The 27,586-nt window shown below is 34.7% G+C and overlaps 2 protein-coding genes across 2 annotated transcripts; both read left to right on the plus strand.

Annotated features, from left to right (window-relative positions):
- Positions 1-2,073: 2,073 nt before the first annotated feature.
- Positions 2,074-10,672, plus strand: ccdc15 (coiled-coil domain containing 15). Its single transcript, XM_059549892.1, has 10 exons — positions 2,074-2,361; positions 3,576-3,725; positions 3,864-4,010; positions 4,118-4,234; positions 4,324-4,500; positions 6,837-6,932; positions 7,684-7,787; positions 8,320-8,514; positions 9,074-9,222; positions 10,405-10,672. The coding sequence occupies exons 1-10, from the start codon at positions 2,158-2,160 to the stop codon at positions 10,452-10,454; spliced, it is 1,389 nt and encodes a 462-aa protein (XP_059405875.1). The 5' UTR covers positions 2,074-2,157; the 3' UTR covers positions 10,455-10,672.
- Positions 10,673-12,025: 1,353 nt separating this feature from the next.
- On the plus strand, positions 12,026-26,283 carry LOC132140190 (glucose-6-phosphate exchanger SLC37A2-like). Its single transcript, XM_059548997.1, has 27 exons — positions 12,026-12,626; positions 13,312-13,393; positions 13,569-13,659; positions 14,424-14,502; positions 14,591-14,726; positions 15,111-15,187; positions 16,124-16,290; positions 16,593-16,630; positions 17,679-17,816; positions 18,362-18,452; positions 18,543-18,605; positions 18,701-18,786; positions 19,314-19,362; positions 19,885-19,958; positions 20,160-20,238; positions 20,467-20,564; positions 20,708-20,772; positions 21,494-21,617; positions 22,163-22,253; positions 22,344-22,406; positions 22,502-22,587; positions 23,111-23,159; positions 23,682-23,755; positions 23,957-24,035; positions 24,264-24,361; positions 24,505-24,569; positions 25,905-26,283. The coding sequence occupies exons 1-27, from the start codon at positions 12,571-12,573 to the stop codon at positions 25,918-25,920; spliced, it is 2,214 nt and encodes a 737-aa protein (XP_059404980.1). The 5' UTR covers positions 12,026-12,570; the 3' UTR covers positions 25,921-26,283.
- The last annotated feature ends 1,303 nt before the right edge of the window (positions 26,284-27,586 follow it).

The following is a 27,586-nucleotide window of genomic DNA, read 5'->3' on the forward strand; positions in this document are numbered from 1 at the left end:
TATTTTTTTAACATTTAGCTTACCTGCTAGTACCAGGATACAGTATATTGTTCAACCAGTACTGTATATCCTTTTTGGGGGGAAAAAACATCAGAATACCATAGCAACCATTTAACAGAATACTATACTGTAATTGCATAACAACCATTCAGTACACCCTAAACAACATTTTTTTGTTATGTGTATGCATGTAAATATACTGACATACAATATAGAGTTAATATAAAAATACAGATATTGACTCTATACTGTATGTCAGTACATTTACATGCATTAACATAAAACAAAATGGGGGGAAGTCGTGGCCTAATGGTTAGAGATTCGGACTTGTAATCTAAAGGTTGTGAGTTCAAGTCTCGGGCCGGCAAGAAATGTGGTTGGGGGGAGTGAATGTACAGCGCTCTCTCCACCCTCAATACCACGACTGAGGTGCCCTTGAGCAAGGCACAGCATAAATGGCTGCCCACTGCTGTGTGTGTGTGTTCACTGCTGTGCTTGGATGGGTTAAATGCAGAGCACGAATTCCGAGTACTTGGCTGTACTGTATGTCACGTCACTTTCACATTGACTCTATATGTCAGTACATTTACATTTACATTTGTTTTTACACCTGCCCTAGAAACTGTTCAAATAACTTAGCACCCATAGACCATAACACAATAGCAATTTTGTTTGACCCAACTTTTTGATAAAAAAAAAATCTATTGAAAAAATTAACCCATCAGTTGGGTTAGTCCATGTTTGACCCAAATTTGAGATGAAACCACCCTGTTGCATACTTCAGAAGACTTTGTCAAGCCAACAGTGAAAGTTTGTCTTTCCTTTTCTAGTTTTTCCATTTCTTGTTTTTATTTTGGTGAATGTAAATCACAAGTAGAGTTGATCTGTAATAAAGATGTTAAATAGAAGATTGAGAAAGACCTGAGTCCAATCTTTCACACATTTGTTGTTATTTTGTCCAGTGTTTCTTCTGCCCATAATCTGAGCATTATGTAATCTTTCTCACTGAAGTTCATACTGTTCCTGAAAAGGGAGAGACAATGTGCATGCTGATTCACACAAAGGACACAGTAGACTCCTTGTTATGCAAGGGCACGGCCGTTGAGAACAGGCATTGTAAAGGGAGCAGGCTGTTCTTGTGTTGATTCATACCCATGCATAAATGTATAAGTTGGAGACAGAAACCCAAATAAGTGCAGGGAATGCTAATAAATAACCCGGAGTAAAAAACAATGCCCCCCAAAACAGTTTCAAGCATGAAAAAAAAAAGTTTTAAAATACTTTCATAAGTAGTCATGGAAGCGTTCTTTTTTTTTTTTTTTTTTTTTTTTTACAAATTTAATTACAAATAAATTATTATTAAAATTAAAATATATATATATATATATATATATATATTAATTCCGACTTTTTTATCTTACAACTTGGGAGTTTGTATGTTTGTTTGTTTACCTCGCAATTCTGAGTTTAAATCTCATTCGTTATAACCTCGCAAAGGAAAGTCCCAATTATGAGACTTTTATTATTATTATTATTCCTTGATGAAAACGAGATTACAGTGTTAACAACAGTGGCCATTTAAAATGATAACACGATGTTTCAAGTTATTTTTTATAATAATAATAGTAACATAGCCCCGTTTAAAGCTGATACACAATATAAATTAGATTTATAATAATTGTAATTATATGGAATTCTGTGTTAAACCACCATATTTATTTTCAGTCACTGTGGAACTAAAACGAGCAGTTTTTCTTTTCCCAATCGAACTTTCATTTATGAACACATCAGGCGTGACCTAATCGCCACAAGTTTTGAATGGCGTTGCTTTCGACGAATAAGAGCTTACCTTTACAAGCTGTAGCCAATAGAAGCATAAATGGGCGTGTCTAAAAGTTATGATTCTGTTAGCGTCATTGACAACGGAGCTATAATTCTGACAGTTACAGCTATGTAAATATTACCGCTATTTGTTTGAGGACAGAAACAATATTATACTGTAAAAAGACTCGTATAAAGAAGTTTTGTTTTTGCTCAAAGGACCGGTGTCTTGCTTGGTAATAAGGTCTGAACATCAGTGGCTCCCAAAATGCCGTAAATGATAGTTATACGTTAAGTTACCCATTCATATCCAAGTTACCAGGGGTTTCCGCGAAAATGAATCAAGCAAAAACAGCTAACGTTAAAGAAAGGGTTTGCTCTTCGATAACACAAAAGAAGCTCTTAAAAGAATACAAAAGGACAACATTTGGAAGCAGGAGAAAGGCCAAAGATGTGAGAGTGTTGGCAGAGAGGAACCCGGCTGTGGCGCCTGTGGCTGTTTGGGTGGAGAGCGGCGATGAGAGTCACGAGGATCCCGCGGTAACAACTTACAATAATATGATAACATGAGAGATGTAGAACACGATTTTCCTTGACTGGCACTTTCAACTATTACGGTACATGTTGGTGTCTCATTAAGTGTATCCATCCATCTCAGGATGATTACGGCCTGTTAAACAATTACAGGGAAATTTATAGAAAATACATTTATTTTAGAAAAAAAAAAACATTAATCACATTCCAACATTTGGGCCCAAACTAGCTTATTAGCTGCTACTGAGTAAAATCTCAATTTCGGGTAAAATAACTGTTTACTTTGCCGTTATCTGAGCAACTATCATTAACTTAAACTTGAAAATTAAAGTTGAAATAAAATAAACATTAATTGTAATAAAATAATTGTAAAAAATAAATAAATAAATAAAAATAAAGCTTAAAAAAAGCTTTTAATTCCACCTAGTTGCCCATGCAACATTTCTATTTTTCATTAAAGTTGAAGTATTAAAACTAAAACTGAAAAAATTAATAATAATAAATACGTAAAAATCTATAGTAAAACAAAAATGAATAAAAACAGTACAAATTAAAAAAAATACTTTAAAAGATGAAAATGGAAAAATAAAAATCCTAATAAAAACGGTAATAATAATAATATGGTAATAATACCACTGGTTATTACTTATTGTGTGTGTGTATATATATCATGACATGAAGAAACAGAACAAACTGCGACAGACTGAATCCAGAAGAACTGTGGCAACGTCTTCAAGACACTTCAAGAAACCTACCTGCAAAGCTCCATTACTGTTAATGGTTTTCGCACTTGTGTAAAAATGCTGTAAAATGAGGATGTTGTCAAAAATAATGTCATGAATAGATTTTCTTTATCAACTAAATTCTATAAACTAAACAAAATCAACATTTAGTGTGACCATCCTTTTCATTTCAAGCAGCTTTTGTCCTAGGTGCACTTGTGCATAGTTTTTCTGCTAGCTTTGCAGGTTTATTTTTTCAAGTTTATTTACGCATCTTGAAGAGGTGTTTTTAGGATATTTTTAGAGACACAATTTTTTGACATATCTCAAATTAGTTTTACACAAATTGCAAAACCAAATCAATAGACTTGTATAAAAATGACATCTTGAGACTGAAGAAGATTTATGGAAAGTTCCTACTAGTGGATATCTGATGCAGACGGCTAAGGCATTCACAACCACACGTGTCCTGTAAATGTATCCCTGTGTGCATGGAAGGTCCAGGCTTTGCGCACAGAAGAGCTTCTAGAAGAGACCAGACGAGAGAAAGAGGAGAGTCTGCGCCGATTTCAGCATGCAGTCCGTGAACGTGTGTTGCAGCAGACCCGTCTGCGCAAACAACAGCAGCTACTGAAATCATATGAGACAGTAAGAGATCACTTCATGACATCTTATTATGGCTTTGCTTTACTTGAACTATATATGGTAGTGGAAATTCCAAATGTGTCCTAACGAATTCTTAAATACCCATGCTCATAAAATTATTAATGTGAACACTATCTTCAGGTTGAATGTGACAGCAAAGTATCACAACAAACCATCAATTTATTCCCTTCCTGGACACATGGGGAGAGAGCAATCTGCAGTCCCAGCTCTCGCTGTGTCAGCGCTCTGGGGACGGAGGCTGTTTCTTCACATCACCATACACATAATGTACGGGTATTTACAGAGCTTCATACATCTATGTGGATCTTCTGTGTTTTGCTTGTGTGATTCGGCAGAATAGAGATGTAAGGGTGAGTTTCTTTACGCTTGTCCAGGTCACTAAAGTCAGGAAGCAGGTGAGACACAGACTAGCTGCTCATCAGACAGTGAAAGAGGGTGATGAACTCTCACAGCTACCTGGTGGGAGATGGAAAAGATCCACAGCGAGAGAAGTGAGTCATGCATGATGCATTAGGGTCATTTTTGAGACCTGAACATTCAGTGTTGTAGTATTAATATCTTCGCCTTTTGTTATATACAGAAACCTGAATCACACACTTGGAGAGATCAGAAGGATTATGCTGAAAGTACAAATGATGGAGGAGAGGAGAACGAGCAGGATGTTGAAGTGGAAGATGAGATGCTTTTGGGGCAGCATGATCAACCTCTTCATTTGCATCGCCACAGAAGCAAGACTGTTACTTTTCAGAATGACATGGTAAGAAGATCTAGTGTGGTTTAAAGAGATAGTTCACCCCAAAATTTGAATTCTGTCATTAATTACTCACCCTTATGTCGTTTCAAACCTGTAAGGCCTTTGTTCATTTTTGGAATACAAATTAAGATGTTTTGTTGAAATCCGAGAGCTTTTTGACCCTCCACGGACAGCAAGGGTCTTCCTGCGGTCAACGCACAGAAAGTAGTGAGGACATCGTTAAAGTAGTTCATGTGAAATCAGTGGTTCAACTGTAATTAGCCTTTCGCTAAGCCCCGCCCCCCTTAGTTACGGTTGCTACTTCCGACAAACAAATGGTCAAACACCTCCAGCGCGACAGATTGCCATGACGGGAAGAGGTATACCCGTGAGTGTCAGTGACCTTTTTTGGAGTAATACCTCCGCGATATCCTCCAGATCGAGGCAAAAGGGGTTACAGTATGCCGTGGAGGAAAAAAAAGCGAAATCTGAGAAACACCATGACCTGTACCTCAAATGCAACCAGCACAGCCTTGTGTACCAGTCATGCTCTTGCACTGCCGGGAAAGTTCTCTTTCATATGTTATGGTCTATTATTGTCTATTGCGAGTAGCTATTTTTATTATTATCTTGGTGAGTAAAGGTTTTAAAAATGATAACTAAATACTAATTGAGTCTTAAATGCATAATGTAGACATATAGGCTAGCCTATATAGGCTAATGTTGGCATTATTCTTTTATTAAATTTCAGCTGCTATGGCGAAGCAAATAAGGCAGAGTCTTTATCTTAATTAATTTCGTTATTGCCGAATACCCATCTTAATTTAGAATTTATCTTAATTAAAATTTTTAAGAAAGACTCGTTTTTATTGGTGCGTTAGCCTGTTTATAGGCTAAATGAGTTTAGAGTTCTGAGATGTTACGATGTCACAGAGGACTTATTTTATTTCTTTGTTCAAACTTCCAAGTGGCCTATTACGTTAGTCATGTATAAATTATGTTAAAACATGTATAAATGACTCATTCTTGACAAAAGGCAAAAGAGCTGTGTGCGTGCGTACATTTGAATAATGTCGGACTGTAAACGGGTTCGGGCTTTTAAAAAGCTGTCAATCAAAATGTACTTGTCTGACTCGGGCCGAAACCTGTCGGGCTCGGGTCCTGTGTGGCCTAACATTTAAGGCCCGATTACAGCTCTATTCTAGTGTCCGATCTACAAACGCCGTGGGCGCACCGATTCACCATCTTGCTTGGAGTCAAAGTTTGTCGGAACTGCCTCACATAGTAACGGTTGCTATGATGTGTGATTGGACAATGGCCGTTTTGGGGGAGGGGCCGGCAAAAGGCTAATTTTATGAAGCTACATGAAAACCTTTTATGCGCCATTTTGGAGAGTACCAAGATGCATGTGCATACACACACACACACAAATATATATGTATAAATATATATTTGTGTGTGTGTGTGTGTGTGTGTCTGTTATTAGATTTTTCCCTTCCCATCACACAACAACCTTGCGGGCCCCTGTTGGTCCCTGGTCAACTCTTTGGAAATCCCTGGTCTATTATTTATTTTTTATTTTTGATGGTTTGTTTGTTTGTTTGTTTGTTTTTAACTGGCATGAGATACTAGAGATATGTTAAGGCTGTCACGTTTTAACATTTAATTAAATACATGTAACTTTTTTACACATTCATGTTTTCCAAATTTGATAATATTAAAATTTATTTCCACTTCTAACTATAATTGTGATTATTTTATTCTATTAGCAGCACTAGTTTTTAGATTAAGAAAAAACAACAAATCTGCATATAGTTTTATGGAGGAAAAGTTCATAAAAAGTAATTAGCTTTAGACAATGACATTTCATTTGGAAACAACTATTTTTCTACAATTAGTTTTCTCCTCTTTATCACATCACACATACTATTTCTTTTCACACAGTACAAATGGATTTAAATACATGATAATATATAGCTGTCTTTATAATTTAGGGATGGGGTCCATCATGAGGGGATTGTCATATTGGGAGGGTTCTTGGTATCCAAAACTTCTAATACTACTACTGTAACATTATTTTAATGAGCTACCAGTTTGTTGCTTACTTAATTATTATTGTAACACAATTGATTTTAAATTCACCAGTCCCTAAACCTCACACACTGCTTGGTGGTTTTACATATTTATAGCTTAGACGTTCTCTGCCTGTTTTAGTGGGTTCTTTTAGAATAATGATGCACTTTCTGAATCAGTGCTATCTTACACCAAATGGTCCTTATAAAATGTTCAACATAAAATAATATTATTCTGTAATACAATGCCTTTTATTATTTCTTAGATACATATTGGTGTCTCTGCAGGTGTATGAGCAAGATCCCACTGTTTCCTTCACAACTGACTACAGAGCTTCCCAAGTGCTTTGGCCTCATGAGAATCAGGAGGAGCTGAAGAGGCAGGTAGGGAATTATGCTTTATAATGCTTTTTATTAGGGAGATCAGTGTACATTTTTATAATTGTGGCAAATAAATGTAAAAAATACAATTACATTTTCTAATAAATACCTTATAATTTAAAATATACATTATTTTAATAATTATTCAAACAAATTAAATAAAAGCAATACAATTAAAGCAATTAAATTATTCTAATTCTATTCTTTAAAACAACATGTCCCTTTTAGACTTGCAATTTGTTCATTTATTAACTGCTTGTTTTCTTAAAAAAAAAAACTCACAATCTTTCTATTCTAATCTTTTTGAATTCTGTCTGTTCGTTTTCTTTTTTTTTTACGATTAACAAAAAGAAAAACCTATGCTATGTCTTGAGCACTTGCATATCATTGCTCTTTTGATGGTTTTAATTGCTTCCATTGTCATCATTTGTAAGTCACGTTTGGATAAAAGTGCTAACTGACTAAAAGTAAATAAATAACTGTTGTCTATTTTAATATATTTTAAAACCACTGCCACATGATTCATACAAATTCATTCTAATATGCTGATTTGCTGCTCAAGGAACATTTCTTGTAAGCACGGTTGTGCTGCTTAATATTTTTGTGCAAATGGTGATACATTTTTTAAGTATTATCTGTTTTACATTTAATTAATCACTGATTAATAAAAATATAATTTCTGGTAGTGTATTTAGTGTTTAGTCTTGATTTAGGTGGAATCTTGTTTTCTTCAAAGTGCTAACTGTTGTTTCAGAGACAGTCTCAGTTCCTCATGTATCGACGCCACTTCTTGGACATTGAGCGAGAGCAAGTGAAGGAACACCAAAGGCACAGGAAACATCTAAAGAGAACTGCAAGGTCAAATCTCACCACATGTTTACAAGTATCTTCTCTACAAAAGCAACACATTTGCATTGCTTATCTCACTTCTACTAAAAAGCATGTCTATTTTCATTTCTTTCCCCATAATGGTTGCTCACTTCTCTTTTGGCGTCTCTCTTGTATTCAGGCTACAGTAAATGGTTTACATGACTGTCTAGTTACTGTAAAATAATGATAACACTGCACTAAAAATAAGACTGTTAGAATGATTGCTCTTAGACACAAAGACCAATATAAAAAAAGGCATGAATATTACTCAAAAATGTCACTCCTATAACAAATACACATATTTTAAACTTCTTAACTAATATGGGTTTTCCTATACCTCAACTGGTAGTGGTTTATTTTAGTAATCTGTCCTTAAGCCTAAGTGCATTTTTTTGTACTGTTGAAACAAGTAACCACACATCATTTTTCTTTTATTATGTTGTCCAAGAACACAAAAGACTCCATGTGCGCTTTATACTTTCTTTTATAAACTCAGAGAACTTTTTTTTCCTGTGTGTAGGATTAAGAATGAAAAAGAACAACTCAGGAAAGCAGAGGAGAAGGAGATGGAGAGGCAGCGACAGCAGGAGGAAGAAAGTAAAGACAAGGCTGAGAGGGAGTATTTGATTTTGGAGCGATTGAGACTTGACGAGGAGGAGGCAGCAGAGAAGGTAGAGAGACGAGAGAAAACAAAGAGGAACAAAGAAAGCAAACGGTACATACTGCACAAGTTATCTTGCTATGAGTATGTTCATTATAAGGGTAAATACATCAAAAGCTTGGGGTGGGAAGTTTGAAAAAAAAATCTATTATACTCACAGAGGCTTCATTTATTTGATCATGAATACTTTAAAAACAGTTATATTGTAAAATAGTATTATATTAAAGCATTATATTTGCTATCTGTGATAGCAAAGTTGAGTTTTTGGCAGTCGGTGACATGATCCTTCAGAAATCATTCTAATTTGCTAAATTTGTGTTTAAAAACATTTATTATTATAACCCATATTAAAAACAGTTGTGCTGCTTAGTGTTTTTGAAGAAACCGTGGTGCATTTTATTCAGGATTCTTTAATGAAAATAAAGTTCAAAAGAACAGCATTCATTTAAAATAAAAATATTTTGTAACATTGTAAATGCCATTATTGACACTTTAAACATCTTACTGACCCTAAAATATAACCATAAACGAAACATAAATACACCATAACTTCTATTGTTTTCCAGAATTGTGCTCTAATTGTATGTAAAGAGCTGTGATGATTTTGTGACAGATACATTGAAGCCATGCAGGCTCTAATGAAAGAGAAGCTGGAGAAGAATAAAACAGAGCTGCCTCCTCTGTGCTGCTGTGGAGACTCTTTCTGGGACAGTCATCCGGATACCTGCGCCAACAACTGCATCTTCTACAATAATCCAAAAGGTAAACTACTCACTCTGTGTTTTTAGTTTTTATTAGAATTATAGAGCTTTTCTTTGTCTTGTTACACTGTGTTTTGGGTAATTCAGATTTTTTTTGTCCAAGTAACACAACATTTTGTCAGGTGATTGGTTCCTATTTCTGTGGCATAGCCCCGCCCACAGAGAAATATCATTGGTCGTAATTCCTGTGTCTTATAAATGAACTTCAGAAATGTTCTGATTGGTTGTGATTGTGTTGCTGGGAACTTGTCACGTCGTGCCTGTTTTCATGTCATAAATGTTGTTACTCACAGTACCATGACTTGACAGACAATGCATGTGGGACCAGTCACAACTGACATCTTTTGTTATTCCACTTCTCATGACGAAGTATAACGGTACATATTTTTACCAGACAGTCTGAAGTTAAATCATGGATTTAGTTCATCACAGCAACAGCCTTATTTTATAACAAGATAAAAACTATTTTTAAATACCCTTTTGAAAAAAGATGTCATAGTTTTAAAACGAGTACTTATTATGAAGGAATATACTTCAAAACAATATATTCAAGTGAAAGCGAATGTAATGTTTTAGAATCATACAATTAAACGAAAATATAATATATTGTTTATCTTTAAAATATGGTTAACATTTACTGCTAAATTAACTGACTAGCTAAACTAAAATACATTTGAATGTAGTTTCTTTAGAAAATGTTGCATATTGAATGTATATTTGTTATTTGTAATGTATTTTGTGATAAAGTTTAGTACATTTAAAATATTTTCACTTTAAATGTAATACTGAATAAAACACTCCAGTTAATCAAGTATCTCACTTGTGCTTAAGCATCTTAGCACATCAAAAAAAATAAAAATAAAAAAGATTTAAAATGAATTTTTTACTATATAGAAATATCTGTTAATAACTTTACCATTATTACAAGTGTACCTTTAAGTTAAGAAAACATAACCATGAAAGTGTTCTTTGAGTACATTTACAGTAAGTGGCCTGTTTTTATATTGTATCTATTGTATCTGCAAATGTAGTTTTTTTTAAATATACTTTTAGGATTACAAGTACACATTCGCTACAATTAAGCAACTCCTTCACAAGGGTAATCGTGGCCATTGCTCAACTTTTTGGACATTTATTCAACTTTAGAGTTTATTTATTGGTCCTTTCTGATTGTTTTCTGCAGCGTATACTCAGGTCCTGCAGTCTATCTTACTAAGCTGTGATCTGAAGTAAGGAGGCTTTGGACAGCATTCGTCCACCTGGAAAGCGTCTTCTATGGATGTCCATTTTCAAAGGAAGTGATTTTATTCCATATTTAGAGTCATTATTGAACATGTTTTAAGACTGGCAGCCTGAAGTGTTGTGTTGTATTAATGTAATGATTTTATGGTGTGATATGTTTTCATTGTTCTCCATAGATGGTTTTAAAATACCTGACATACCTCCCTGTAATTTTTTACAGCATTTTTACTGTTTTAATAAACATTATTGAACTGGGAAAATCAACTGCTGTGATTGGTTATTGTGTCACAGCTTGGTTTTCTTAAATGCACGTAAATGTGTATGTGACCTTTGTACAGTTATTCAGCCATTATCCTCATATATTCCCTCATCATATGCTTCAGGTTGAGATGTCAGTAAATGAATGGCAGTCATGTTTATTTCTGTCTGTGGAAATAAGAAGTACTTATTTCCATTCCAGAAACAACATCCTTATTTCTTTGATAGGTAAAGGATTGGGCTTATTACATATATAACTATATATATATAACTATAACTATATATATATATATATTGTCAGTGCAAGCAGATGCTCATGAATTGAAAGGATTTGTGTAATATATAGTATAGAACATAAAGGCATAAACACTGTGTCAAAGTTATTTTTTATTTAATTTTTTATTTTTTATTAAAAAGATAGTTCTAAACTAAAGTAAATATTTTAAGTCAGCTATTATCTATTTATTTATTATTATTATTATTATTAATTGAAAATAAAGTTACAGGGTACAAAATCATGAAAAAAAAGAGCTTTGTTGCTGGATATAAGAATAGTGTCTAGGTTGGATTTTAGTTCCTTACAGAAAACAAAAAAGTAGCACCCTGAAATGAAGTTTTTCGAAAAAATATTGGTCCTTAATAATTTGATCAAAGTTGTGATAACCATATAAAACATATTTGTATAACAAAGAGAAATTCTGTGAAGAAAAAGCATGTACAAAGATACAGAAATCCTTCAGAAATATTTTTTTGTCTATATCTGCATTCCCAAAAGAGATAAGATGAGAAGATTTGTCTTCAGCACCACATACAGGACTGTATGTAACCATCAGAAACCATAATAACATTATTATTGACCCAATCTGAAAAAAAAGGTTTAATTTTAATAAAGAATATCACCATTATTAAAACTAAAATAGACGTGAGGACTAAAATTATTTTTATAAATTAGGTGCCAAGGCAAAAGTACTTCTTTATGAAAATGTGATTATTTAACAGGCAATTTATAATATTGTAATTACAATGACATTGTAACTACATAACAATAAGAAAGGGAGATCTCACACCTTCGAGAAAACTAGATTGGTAAGAATTGTTAAGTACTGCTTTAACCAATTTATTTTGAAAGTAAAAGAAAGCCGAAGAATGAAGGGTTAATTTGAGCCCTTGTGACGTCACGATGTATCACATGTTCACGCTGCCAGATCCAGTGTGTGTGTGTGTGTGTGTGTGTGTGTGTGTGTGTGTGTGTGTGTGTGTGTGTGTGTGTGTGTGTGTGTGTGTGTGTGTGTGTGTGTGTGTGTGTGCGCGTACACTGCGTACAGGCAGCCCTGTATGGAAAATGGAGACGCTACACAAGCACTGGAAGAGCTAAAGATCAATAAGGCCTAGCTAATACTCATGTGATTTGTAAGTCCAGACACACCGGTATTAATAGCACCCAGGTTGAATCGCAGATGGACACCGGCCAAGGCAACCATGGAAATCTTTGGGAATTCAGAGCGCTTTACGGTTTTTCCACCTCTGGAACTGGGAAGTGACAACACGTCTCCGATACTTTAAATGCAACTTTTTCATCCGGCTTAGGATCACCGGCTTTCAGCGAACATGATTACATGGACTCGTAGTTTTAGGTCGCAAGAAATGAGCGCAAACTGATCGGAGACAAAACGATTAAGTTAACGTTAGTCTGCATTCGTTGTGTATTTTAGTTGTTCTTGATTTTAATCTTAAAATTGTGGATTTTACAAGTCTTAATAGATATGGGATTTTTTTATACATAATTTATAAAGTAGATTAATTTTTTTTTTTTTTTTTTTTTAACTACGAGACAACTTTAACTGTAAAAATGAGATCTCTTGCCCCGGGAATCAAACTCATTACTTCTTTCTCTAGAGACAGCTGGTGAGTAACAGGCCCATGTAAACACAGCAGACTATACAGATAGCATGCTCTGTGATGTTGAATGTGTTCCCATCATGTGAGATCTTATTGTAACAGACATGATTATTTATATAGAGTTTTAACGCTGCTTGAGAGTTCCTCGAACATTACTAAATACATGTCACCTTGTTGAATAAAGGCAATTAATATATATAATTTTATTTATTTATTTATTTTTGCACAAATTAACTACTCTGTAAATTGAATCACAGTGTGTATATGCACAACTTCATTTATTGCTTTTTTATTTTATTTATTAAGAATCTTAAATCACAATTGAAACATGATTTATGAATATATGCGGACCTCATGAATGGAAAATTAGTACTTAAGTTAAAGTACAGTACTGTGACCTAAATGTTAGAGGTTTCTGTTTTGGAGCATGCATCGCCTTCAGAACTGATGTACACAGTGTTAAGCGTGCTTCCCCCACAGGAAATGTATAAAAACATAGATAGATCATTCAGTGTGTGTGTTTGCCTTAGGTGAGGCTGTTTTCCTGTAAGTCATGTAGTGTGGTTTCATTTCTATCACTGCCTGGCTGTTTTATTTAATACTACAGACAACTCCAGATTTCACTTTAACCACTGTTGATGCTTTTTGACTTGTACATTTTTTATTTCAATAACTTATTCCTTTTGATTAGGTACCGGTTCTTCATCCTCCTCCTTACGTTTGTCTTCTACACCACCTACCACCTCTCTCGAAAGCCTATCAGTATTGTAAAGGTAATAAAAGTCAGAGGACCTGGCAACTAAACATTAACTAGCTGCGTGATAGGCCTAACCTAAAAAGAAGACATGCAACAAAAGGATTTTGTTGTACTGATAAATCACATGGTTGTGTTTACATGGAATAAATTAAGAATAAAATGTGTTAAATAATAATTTTATATTTTGACAGAGTCAGCTGCACAGAAACTGCTCTAATGTTGTTCATCCAGCAGACCTCAACATCACTGACAATGACACCTGGTGTGATTGGGCTCCTTTTGGTGAGTTTGATTCTTTGCTTAAAAGTCTCTTATGTTCACATTTAATTGATAAAAAAAATACAGTAAAAACTTAAATGGTGACACATAATGCAATTTAAAATATATTTTTCTATTGTAAAATATTTTAAAATGTAATTTATTCCTGTGATGGCAAAGCTGAATCTTCAGCAGTCAGTCTTCAGTGTCACATGATCCTTCAAAAATCATTCTAATATGCTGATTTGGTGCTCAAGAATCATTTCTTTTAAACTTTTGTGACCCTGGACCACAAAACCTTAAGTGTATTTTTATATATGAAAGCTGAATAAATAAGCTTTCCATTGACGTATGGTTTGTTATGATTGGGCAATATTTGGCCACGATATAACTATTTGAAAACCTGAGGGTGCAAAAAAATCTACATACTGTGAAAATCACTTTTAAAGTTGTACAAATAAAGTTCTTGGCAATGCATATTACTAATCAGAAATTAAGTTTTTGTATATTTACGGTAGGAAATTTACTAAATATCTTAATGGATAATGATCTTTACTCAATATCCTAATGATTTGTGGCATAAAATATTGAAATTATAATTTTTTTTATGATTCTTTGATAAATAAAAAGTTCAAAAGAACATAATTTATTTGAAATCCAAATCATCTGTTGGATAAGAAATGTTTTGACCAATTAATATGCCCTTTGCTGATAGAAAACAACAACAACAAATTACTGTTTACTAGTTTCTATTAACCCATCAATGTATTTCTTTGTTTAAAATTCAGACCAGAACAATTACCAGAACTTGTTTGGAGTCTTGGACAACTGCTTTCTTGTTGCATATGCTATCGGCATGTTCTTTAGGTATGATATTGGGTTTTCTTGGTTGGACTTTCTTGGTTAGTGTTTTTTGCTTGAGGTATAACAGCTGGTTCTGAAATATTTTTAACAGTGGGATATTTGGAGAGCGATTGCCCTTGCGTTACTACCTGAGCTCAGGGATGATTCTCAGTGGCATTTTCACTGCTCTGTTCGGCCTGGGCTTTTACTGGCAAATCCACTCTTTGTGGTATTACTGCATAGTTCAGGTAAGCTAGTTCTCCTTTCTAAATTTAAGCCAGTGTATCTCCAAATTTGTATCAGTCCATCAAAAACTTCATTTAAAGTACCAAAGCGAGCACCATAATTTTACAATATGAAACCAAAAAAAAAGAAGTGATTCTTTTCCAATGACACATTTCTTGTCATAAGGGAGTTTTTCCAAATTAAATTAAAAGTATGTTTGACTATTATCAAATAAAAACCTTATCAAAGCATGCTTGACATGTACATTATGTTGAGCATCTTCTCCCAGAGTTATTTCATAGTAAATCTTTAGTCATGCTAGTATGAGTCACACAGATAACACATGACCGAATCTTGATCATGACTTGCTGATTCCTATGTTTTTTTTCTTTTTTTTTCTTTTACAGGCCTTAAATGGGCTGGTGCAGACTACAGGCTGGCCGGCAGTAGTAGCGTGTGTCGGGAACTGGTTTGGGAAGGGAAAGTAGGTGACTGTTGTGTTACTTGCTGCTTCTCAGTTTGTGCGCTGTCTACAGTGCAGAATTGTATCTGCACTTTTTTTTAAAAAAAAAACGAGATCTAAATGATCTCTCTTGCTTCCACACTCCAAAACTTGTCTGCTGTGAACTGTTCTTTTAAATCACAATTGTGACCCATTTTACTACAGCAATATGATACATTTCAGAGTGAAAAAGGATATTTCACTAGAAAAATGTGGCAATACTTGCTTTTTTTATCCAGCCATGAAAACAGGGTATTTAATTTAGGAACTAAGCCTGATGTGAACTTTAGTTAACAAAACAATTCATAAATCTCTATTTATAAACAGTTTATTAACATTATCCAATAGCCTGCATGGCCTAAGTGATGTCAAAGGAAGACAGAGTCTTTTTTAATGCAAGGCAAGGTATTAAACTTGATTTTAAACAGCTTCATTGGTGAATTGTGCACATTAAGATGTACACTATAGTTCACAAGTCTGGGATCAGTAATTAATCAGTCATTGATCAGAAATGACAGTACAGTAATGTAAGACGTTACAAAAGATGTCTATTTCAAACAATGCTATTAAACTTCATAATCATGCAAAAATCTCTTAAAATTCAAATTACAGTTTCCAAAATTATATAAAACAGCACAACTGTTGTTGGGATCAAAAATTGTAAGAAGAAATGTTTTATTGTGATTTCTGAAGACTGGAATAATACCTGCAGGAAATTCAGATTTGTCTTCCCTGGAGTAAATTACACTTTAAAATATATTCAAATAGAACAGTCCTTGTAAGGACATCTTACAATATTACCGACTTTTAAATGGTAGTGTATTAATAAGCTGTTGACTTCAATCTTCAATGTAATAAAAAAATTGACTACAATCTTCAATGTAGTTTAAAAAATTCCCAAATTGCTCTCTGATGCAGGCGTGGATTTATCATGGGCATCTGGAATTCTCACACCTCAGTAGGAAACATTCTGGGCTCCCTCATTGCTGGAGCCTATGTGTCGTCCGCGTGGGGCCTGTCATTCATTGTGCCTGGTATCATCATCGCTGCTGCTGGAGTCATCTGCTTTTTGTTCTTGGTTGAAAGTAAGTCACACCTTAGATTGGAGGGAAATTTGCCATTATATGCAAAACAGGAGCAGAAGCGAAACTAAAACAAAGATTGTGCAACTAAATTACAGCCACATCAATTTTCCATTACTTTAACTTAGAGATTTTTTTATTGTAACCACTTTTGATAGTTACTATTTGAAAATTAAATAAAGTCAACACAAACACAATACTGACTATCTGCAGATATAAAATATAAGTTCAACAAATTTAAGATTCATTTTGTGGAAAAAAGAATTGCTAACTAAATCACAACCTTGTTGTTTATGTTTTTACAGAACCTGAAGATGTGAACTGTACTCAACCACAACACCATGTGAGTTCAGTTACAATTTAAAAAACTATGCAAAATATTTTGGAGTTTGACTCTTTGACCTACATATGTTACAAAACCATTATTTCACTTGAATAACCAGCTAAACAGCAGTGCTCCCTTCCCATTTGTGTTTTGTTTCTGTGATTTTCCGAAGTTGCGTTATTTGCAAATTGATTATGTGAAAAGGCTGGCTAACACTCATTTACTGCCATTTGGTTACAAATCAATAACATTTTGTTGTCAAACTGAAAGCAAAATTAAATGTTTGCAATACATTTGGCCTCTTTTTTGCAGCAAGAGAATTGAGCAGATGAATGTAACATTGTCATGCTGTGCGCCTGTAGTTCACAACACTGTAGTGGATCTGGTAAAGACATGGCCTAAGAATTGAAAGCAGAAGTAACAGAGAAATCTGCACAAGTTTACAAGCATGAGAAGAGCAATGATACAGCTTTTGATCTATGTGATTAATGATGTTGGTTTCAATGATTAAAGGCTGGATAATGTAAAATCCAGAACAGATTTTAAACTCTAGGCATCAAACACTTGCTGACATACTGTATGAATAACTAAATGAGTGAGCATCATGAACTGAGAGACTGTCAAACACAACACATTTACACAGAAATATGGAAATTGTTGACACTGCCACTCTATTCTATTTCTATTCTGTATACTTGTTTTCTTTTTATTTATTTAAAAATTACCCTCAAAACAGCATCTCTATAGTGTCTGCTAAATTATGAAATGCAATGTTGATAGGAGACACATGTTCTAAAATCAGATCAAAATATCAAATATGATTGATATCCTCTGACTGAAACAAACAAAAAAAACTGTCTGTGCGCACCCTGTGATTTTCTGTGAAACTCAAAATCTGCAGGCTGACTCTTCCAGACTAAAACATTGTGGCATAAATATATTCAAATGTTGTGTAGTGTATTCCACCCATGCGTATGTACTTAAAGTACTGTCACTTAATGTTCTTCCTTTAACAAACACTTTTTATCTTTATTGGTATAACACTAACAGTCTGTAATGTGTTCAGGAGAGTGTGGAGCAGGAGCCTCTGCTGAGGAACTCGTCCAGTAATGAGGAGATCTTCAGCACTAACACCTCCACAGCCGCAGAGACGGTGGAGGATCACACAGAAGCCATCAGCTTCTGCGGAGCGCTCAGGATTCCTGTGAGTGACCCGTTCTTCTCAGATTTACACCCACAGCTGTTAGTCAGCGAATGTAAGGTGTTATTTTGAAGAGAATGAGAGAGGAGCCAATCCTGTGAAGTGTCTGGGGTTCTTGGATCAGAAATAATGCTTTTGCTTTCCAAACCTAAATACAATTTTTTTGTTAAAATAATAAACTGTTTAAGATTAAATCTGTTCTTAAAATATGAAGTCTTATTTAATGGTATTTAAACATATTACTCTGTTTGGGCCACTTGTCAGACAATTACAAAATATTCCTAATGGGAAGTGTTAGAAATTAGGCAATATGATGTTGCAGAATTGGTTACAAGTGTACAAGTTGATAGAGAACAGTATCATTTACGTTCAGTGGTTGCTAGGCATGTTCTGATATTGACTTCTTTTTTTTTTTTTTTTTTGTGCTCCTGATTCAATCTGAGTCATTGAATATTGAGTATCTGCCGATACCGAGTGATCCCTAGCTGTTGGACAGGAGTAAATAGCATCCTGTCATTTTTGCTCATCGTGTTGTTTTCGTCCTTCAGGGTGTGATAGAGTTCTCCTTGTGTTTGCTTTTTGCCAAGCTGGTCAGCTACACCTTCCTCTACTGGCTTCCTTTATACATCGCTAATGTTGGTAAGAATGCTTCATCAGATTCTCTCATATTTACTCAGTTCTTAGACACAAATGAACTGTCAAAAAGTCACTGAGTCTGCTCTCTCTTAGCTCATTTTGATCCTAAAAAAGCTGGTGACCTGTCTACGCTGTTTGATGTTGGAGGAATTGTGGGTAAGTATGTGGTATTTAAATTGTTTATAGGAATAAGAAATATCTAAGGTTGATTCTTGAGATTGGTGGCACTATAAGGGTATTTTCTGTGTTAGGTGGCATCCTGGCTGGACTGATATCTGACTACACTGGAGGCAGAGCCACTACTTGCTGTGCCATGTTGATCATTGCTGCTCCAATGGTTAGTTGAACTGTTCTCTTTTTCTTTCTTTCTTTCTTTCTTTCTTTCTTTCTTTCTTTCTTTCTTTCTTTCTTTCTTTTTTTTTCTTTCTTTCTTTCTTTCTTTCTCAGAGTTTGGGCAAAATGCAAACATCTGTTTCAACAAGATGTTCCAGATTGAGTATGTAAAAGAATTATCAAAACACATGCATGTTTATTTGCTAGCTTTATGGACTATAAAATTTACACTTGGAAGTTTATATCAGTTTTAATGTGCAATGCTTATGTCCAGTGGCACTGTAAATGTTTGTTGTAAAACACTGCTTCCATGAGTACTATTCGCCTGGTCCAAAAAAAACAAAGCTGGCTAGTTTTGCGCAGCTACAGAATCTGAAGTGTTGTCGGTAAATCATGCAGTTTGCTCAGAGTTTTTACAGACATCTGAAACCCTCAAGCTCGAGTTTACCTGTGAACCTGTGTAAACGCGTGGACGGGATTCTCTTTCCTTTGAGATCTGCTGCTTATTCATGTTTGCTTTTCTTCCCCAAGCTGTTCCTGTTCAATAAGATCGGGCAGAACGGCTTGCCAACCACCATAGGTGAGTATGGAGTACATGGCTTTTGTACTTGCACATAAATTAATAATTTGATAAAATGCACTTATTGCGTGCATGCATGTTTTGCATTGTACTTACAATTACATGCAGGCACAAATATATCTGTAATTAATAAATCTGTAGTAACATTTATAATCACACTGTTGACCTATCCCTTACACCTTAAACCTACCCAGAACCCAACCTCACCCGTATCCCACCTCAATAGCAACAAAAATTATTTGCAATACAATTTGAACATACATGTACTTATTTTTTTGATGTAAGTACATAGTAGTAAAAGCCACCTAATGTAAAGTGGGACCAGCTTTTAAGTATAATATTTAAACCTTATGTTTGCCTTTGAAACATCATAATAGTAATCATAATATTGTATAATGTCAAGTATAAGGAGATCAGAGGATCTTGTAAATTATCAAATAAGGTGCCAAATTGACAACAGATAAACAAAATCTTTTTTTTTTTTTTTTTGGTCTGTATCTCCTCTGCTTTTCGGACCTGCAGGCATGTTGCTGTGGTGTGGTGCTCTCGTGAATGGACCCTATGCCCTCATCACCACTGCTGTATCAGCTGACTTAGTAAGCGCTGGGCACCTTTCCTCCATGTGCTCTTCACGTGGATATTTCTAAAGTCTTTAAAAAAAAGGTTCAAATCCGATACATTGAGACCAGCCTACAAGTCCTGCCGTCAATAACTGATCAATAATCTATTTTGTAATGCAACAAGCACTTTGTATTGTACATTTCATAATGGTTTTTTTTTTTTTTTTTATCTTTTAGGGAACCCATGAGTGCTTGAGAGGGAACTCCAGAGCACTGTCCACTGTGACTGCCATTATTGACGGCACTGGATCAATAGGTATGCTGAGAATGTGGCTTTTTTTATTTTTTCTTGAGCTTGATGCTGACTTAAGTCAAACATTTTGTGCTATAATCTGGCAGTGAATATTACATTCACAAATCATTTTTGAAAGGTTATTGACAGTCAATAAAAATGTAACATTCAGAAACCAGTGTTTGTTTTGGAAACTTCACAGTGTCCTGTGATGGTAGTCCCATGTTGAGAAATGTGTTTAATGGGCTCTAGGTGCCGCTGTTGGACCTCTGTTGGCTGGTCTGATCTCTCCCACCGGATGGAATAATGTTTTCTATATGCTCATTACTGCTGATGTGCTGGCCTGTCTGGTGAGACTAAAAGATGATGTGTATTATTATTTTTGTTATAATTACTGTTGTTATCCAATAAATAACAGCTAATTTTCAGTTGTCCTGATGAACGTGTTTTCATGCTGGTGTTTCACAGTCTCCTCTTGTTCTTGTTTGTGTAGCTGTTGTCCAGGCTCGTGTATAAGGAGGTCAGAGGATGGTGTGGACACACAACAAGGCTGAGAGGGTAAATATCCCTAATTTGCTCTTGTTCTTTGTGTTTAAGGAGAAATATGTAAGAAGATTTCCTCAGGCAATCTATCTCATGAACTCTCAACAACAATCTTGGAACACATAACACTATATACATTACCTATTTAACACCATACTTGTTTACATTTCAAATGTGCACATATAATACCTGTACATCATAATTGTCTATATTATATTTTGTGTTTTTGCTTTTTTATACATTGTCTATTTTCTCTATTCTTTATATTATTCTTTTTATTATCTGTGTCCTGTCTTGTCATTGTCATTCTGTTGCGCTGTGGAGCTTCTGTCACTAAAACAAATTCCTCGTATGTGTAAACATACCTGGCAATAAAGCTGATTCTGATAAATACACTATATACACTACTGTTCAAAACTTTTTTTTATGTATTTGAAAAATGACTCTTATTGCTCACCAAGGCTGTATTTATTTGATGCATAATACAGTTAAAACAGTAATATTGTGAAATATTATTGCAATTTAAAATAACTATTTTCTAGAATGTATAATATTGCTGTGGCGGCAAAGCTGAATTTTCAGCATCATTACTTTAGTCTTCAGTGTCACACGATCTTTCAGAAATTATTCTAATATGCTGGTTTGATGCTCAGTAAGCATTTGCTATAATTATCAATGTTGGAAACCACTTTTGATGCTTAATGTGTTCAATAGTTTGGAATAATAAAAAAGAAAGAAACGGGGGGGGGGGGAACTCGTCCAGTAATGAGGAGATCTTCAGCACTAACACCTCCACAGCCGCAGAGACGGTGGAGGATCACACAGAAGCCATCAGCTTCTGCGGAGCGCTCAGGATTCCTGTGAGTGACCCGTTCTTCTCAGATTTACACCCACAGCTGTTAGTCAGCGAATGTAAGGTGTTATTTTGAAGAGAATGAGAGAGGAGCCAATCCTGTGAAGTGTCTGGGGTTCTTGGATCAGAAATAATGCTTTTGCTTTCCAAACCTAAATACAATTTTTTTGTTAAAATAATAAACTGTTTAAGATTAAATCTGTTCTTAAAATATGAAGTCTTATTTAATGGTATTTAAACATATTACTCTGTTTGGGCCACTTGTCAGACAATTACAAAATATTCCTAATGGGAAGTGTTAGAAATTAGGCAATATGATGTTGCAGAATTGGTTACAAGTGTACAAGTTGATAGAGAACAGTATCATTTACGTTCAGTGGTTGCTAGGCATGTTCTGATATTGACTTCTTTTTTTTTTTTTTTTTTGTGCTCCTGATTCAATCTGAGTCATTGAATATTGAGTATCTGCCGATACCGAGTGATCCCTAGCTGTTGGACAGGAGTAAATAGCATCCTGTCATTTTTGCTCATCGTGTTGTTTTCGTCCTTCAGGGTGTGATAGAGTTCTCCTTGTGTTTGCTTTTTGCCAAGCTGGTCAGCTACACCTTCCTCTACTGGCTTCCTTTATACATCGCTAATGTTGGTAAGAATGCTTCATCAGATTCTCTCATATTTACTCAGTTCTTAGACACAAATGAACTGTCAAAAAGTCACTGAGTCTGCTCTCTCTTAGCTCATTTTGATCCTAAAAAAGCTGGTGACCTGTCTACGCTGTTTGATGTTGGAGGAATTGTGGGTAAGTATGTGGTATTTAAATTGTTTATAGGAATAAGAAATATCTAAGGTTGATTCTTGAGATTGGTGGCACTATAAGGGTATTTTCTGTGTTAGGTGGCATCCTGGCTGGACTGATATCTGACTACACTGGAGGCAGAGCCACTACTTGCTGTGCCATGTTGATCATTGCTGCTCCAATGGTTAGTTGAACTGTTCTCTTTTTCTTTCTTTCTTTCTTTCTTTCTTTCTTTCTTTCTTTCTTTCTTTCTTTCTTTTTTTTTCTTTCTTTCTTTCTTTCTTTCTCAGAGTTTGGGCAAAATGCAAACATCTGTTTCAACAAGATGTTCCAGATTGAGTATGTAAAAGAATTATCAAAACACATGCATGTTTATTTGCTAGCTTTATGGACTATAAAATTTACACTTGGAAGTTTATATCAGTTTTAATGTGCAATGCTTATGTCCAGTGGCACTGTAAATGTTTGTTGTAAAACACTGCTTCCATGAGTACTATTCGCCTGGTCCAAAAAAAACAAAGCTGGCTAGTTTTGCGCAGCTACAGAATCTGAAGTGTTGTCGGTAAATCATGCAGTTTGCTCAGAGTTTTTACAGACATCTGAAACCCTCAAGCTCGAGTTTACCTGTGAACCTGTGTAAACGCGTGGACGGGATTCTCTTTCCTTTGAGATCTGCTGCTTATTCATGTTTGCTTTTCTTCCCCAAGCTGTTCCTGTTCAATAAGATCGGGCAGAACGGCTTGCCAACCACCATAGGTGAGTATGGAGTACATGGCTTTTGTACTTGCACATAAATTAATAATTTGATAAAATGCACTTATTGCGTGCATGCATGTTTTGCATTGTACTTACAATTACATGCAGGCACAAATATATCTGTAATTAATAAATCTGTAGTAACATTTATAATCACACTGTTGACCTATCCCTTACACCTTAAACCTACCCAGAACCCAACCTCACCCGTATCCCACCTCAATAGCAACAAAAATTATTTGCAATACAATTTGAACATACATGTACTTATTTTTTTGATGTAAGTACATAGTAGTAAAAGCCACCTAATGTAAAGTGGGACCAGCTTTTAAGTATAATATTTAAACCTTATGTTTGCCTTTGAAACATCATAATAGTAATCATAATATTGTATAATGTCAAGTATAAGGAGATCAGAGGATCTTGTAAATTATCAAATAAGGTGCCAAATTGACAACAGATAAACAAAATCTTTTTTTTTTTTTTTTTGGTCTGTATCTCCTCTGCTTTTCGGACCTGCAGGCATGTTGCTGTGGTGTGGTGCTCTCGTGAATGGACCCTATGCCCTCATCACCACTGCTGTATCAGCTGACTTAGTAAGCGCTGGGCACCTTTCCTCCATGTGCTCTTCACGTGGATATTTCTAAAGTCTTTAAAAAAAAGGTTCAAATCCGATACATTGAGACCAGCCTACAAGTCCTGCCGTCAATAACTGATCAATAATCTATTTTGTAATGCAACAAGCACTTTGTATTGTACATTTCATAATGGTTTTTTTTTTTTTTTTTATCTTTTAGGGAACCCATGAGTGCTTGAGAGGGAACTCCAGAGCACTGTCCACTGTGACTGCCATTATTGACGGCACTGGATCAATAGGTATGCTGAGAATGTGGCTTTTTTTATTTTTTCTTGAGCTTGATGCTGACTTAAGTCAAACATTTTGTGCTATAATCTGGCAGTGAATATTACATTCACAAATCATTTTTGAAAGGTTATTGACAGTCAATAAAAATGTAACATTCAGAAACCAGTGTTTGTTTTGGAAACTTCACAGTGTCCTGTGATGGTAGTCCCATGTTGAGAAATGTGTTTAATGGGCTCTAGGTGCCGCTGTTGGACCTCTGTTGGCTGGTCTGATCTCTCCCACCGGATGGAATAATGTTTTCTATATGCTCATTACTGCTGATGTGCTGGCCTGTCTGGTGAGACTAAAAGATGATGTGTATTATTATTTTTGTTATAATTACTGTTGTTATCCAATAAATAACAGCTAATTTTCAGTTGTCCTGATGAACGTGTTTTCATGCTGGTGTTTCACAGTCTCCTCTTGTTCTTGTTTGTGTAGCTGTTGTCCAGGCTCGTGTATAAGGAGGTCAGAGGATGGTGTGGACACACAACAAGGCTGAGAGGGTAAATATCCCTAATTTGCTCTTGTTCTTTGTGTTTAAGGAGAAATATGTAAGAAGATTTCCTCAGGCAATCTATCTCATGAACTCTCAACAACAATCTTGGAACACATAACACTATATACATTACCTATTTAACACCATACTTGTTTACATTTCAAATGTGCACATATAATACCTGTACATCATAATTGTCTATATTATATTTTGTGTTTTTGCTTTTTTATACATTGTCTATTTTCTCTATTCTTTATATTATTCTTTTTATTATCTGTGTCCTGTCTTGTCATTGTCATTCTGTTGCGCTGTGGAGCTTCTGTCACTAAAACAAATTCCTCGTATGTGTAAACATACCTGGCAATAAAGCTGATTCTGATAAATACACTATATACACTACTGTTCAAAACTTTTTTTTATGTATTTGAAAAATGACTCTTATTGCTCACCAAGGCTGTATTTATTTGATGCATAATACAGTTAAAACAGTAATATTGTGAAATATTATTGCAATTTAAAATAACTATTTTCTAGAATGTATAATATTGCTGTGGCGGCAAAGCTGAATTTTCAGCATCATTACTTTAGTCTTCAGTGTCACACGATCTTTCAGAAATTATTCTAATATGCTGGTTTGATGCTCAGTAAGCATTTGCTATAATTATCAAACCACTTTTGATGCTTAATGTGTTCAATAGTTTGGAATAATAAAAAAGAAAGAAACGGGGGGGGGGGGGGGGGGGTGACTTTATTGGCAGATGACTTCATTAAGGTTTATATTTGACCTTCTTTTTTTAGCTAGTGGCTTTTAAATATCCTGAATGGTGCTGATTGGGCTAATTGCCATTCCATGTTCTTAGTAGTAGTGGCTACCAAAAATGTCATGGCCAAAGAGATGCTGTACTTGAATTAATTGGGCCTTCCTGTCTTTAATATGATTCAGTGGAGGATATTTTTAGTAGTTGCAAGGCAATCACAATTACTCCAAGAAGCTGCGACTCGCTTCGGGATTTGTTAATTTTCACTGTGTCCCAAATGACTGGTAGAGATCTGTGTCAAGGTGGAAAATTATGTGTGCACTTCAATTTCTCTGACACCCTTGTAATTATAAGTCAATTTGTAGCTTGAACAAAATCCGGTTATGAATTTTCCATAAAAAAAAGCTTGATTTGTGCTAAGACATTTTTTGGTGCTTTTTTTATTATATTGAAATGCATGCATTACACTAATGGTCTCCGCTATCCACTTTAAACATTTTGTCAAATGAATCTGATGATTAAAAGGGAAGCGTTTAATTTTGCACCATGTGTTCGCAGTGGTTTCATCTGCTCTTTTCTTTCAGGTTCAAAGAGATCTAAGCCGGCCGTGGAACAAGAGAATATATCACACCTGCGACAGAAAATTACCTGCAGCATAACGACAAAAGGGGACCATGGATCGATGCAACACACCAAGCCTTTTTATGCCCAAGGGTTATTTTATATGAAAATTGTAACATGAGACTTTCATCCTTTTAAACTGACAATGGAACAAAGCTCAGCTGCTGCAGTAAAGGAGAAGGGGAGTTACAAACACCCTTATCCACACGTGGCCTGAGCGGGACAAAAACAACAGGATCACTAAGCTTCTTCATTTTAATACAGAATGTTTTTAGTGACTGCTCAATCGAAATGTAGCTTTTTTCTAGCATTAAAATAGGCCATCGGTGCTTTGTCCTTTTATCTGCTTGGTTTCTGTGTGGTCATTCATATGTTTCCTGTTTGTTATTGGCCTGGCTAGCTGTGAATCTAATCAGAAGCGATGATTAAGGATTATGGATGCACGTTACTGGTAGCTGGTTTTCTAGCTTTAGGGGATAGATATTATCAGCTCCTGTCAAAATGAGAAATCGCGTGAAAGGCAAACCCTCATATCTACAAAATAATGCTCTGTTATAAATCTTTTGTGGACAGTTTAAGCTGTTATTAGTCATAATTTTTTTTGTTGTAATATTCAGTTATGATTATTTATGTTACTTTATTAATTTATGTTAATTTATTTATTATAAAAAAAGGTAATGTCATACTGTTATGGGGCAAGTTGTTACAATACTTTAAATGTTTAACAGTAAAACATGAGAAACGTTGAAAAAACAATTAATTAAACAGAACAAATGTACAAGATAACATGAAAGTATAACGCCATTGTTTTGTTCAACAGAAATCGTAATCAGTTTTGTAATTAATGGATTAATTCATAAATTATAACTATACATTTTTACATTTTCAGTTTGCCCTAACCTGATATTTATGAAAATTATACACTTTGAAATTAATTAAAAATGGCAAAAAAGGACACAATATTACATGTATTTACTTTATTTGATAAATAATTGTAGTTGTGTATTAATTGGAGGTGGGACCATACCATGCAAAATTTTATACACAAGTAAAATATCTGTAAATCTAATCTTATTTTCCCTTAAAAACTCGTATTTAGTTAAGAATATACAGTGATTATATAAATTAGACCTTTTTTCCAATGTTTTAAAAACCTGCTTATAGAGTCTTTCTATTGAATGTAAAGTAGTCACACCTGTCTGTCCAACTGGTGAGACATTTTTGTGTGAAAAAAATCATAGCATAATAATAGATAACTTTGAGCTTCAGTGATTAAATTATTCCTAAAATGTCTAAAATTGGTCAGATTAAATTTATCTATATTCTCAAATGTTTTTACTTTTTTTTTTTTTTTGAGTTGCGAGTCAAGTATCACTGTATACCTAAATATTTATACTTATGTACTACTGATAACCTTCTACCTGCTAACATCTGGGTCCGGATCTCTATTTGCAGACTTGAAAAAAACATACATACAGTTTTGCTAACAATAAGATGTAAACATTATTTTTTTAACCAGTTAGTAATATTAACAATTTCTGCTGATAATTTGTCCGCATCTTGCTTTTTACTTTTAGCATGCAAGTCTATACTGTAACTGTATCACAAACATCAGGCAAGTCATTAATTTACAAACCGTATAACA

Source organism: Carassius carassius, chromosome 5 (genome assembly GCF_963082965.1).
Source record: "Carassius carassius chromosome 5, fCarCar2.1, whole genome shotgun sequence".
In the NCBI taxonomy this organism is placed as follows: Eukaryota; Metazoa; Chordata; class Actinopteri; order Cypriniformes; family Cyprinidae; genus Carassius; species Carassius carassius.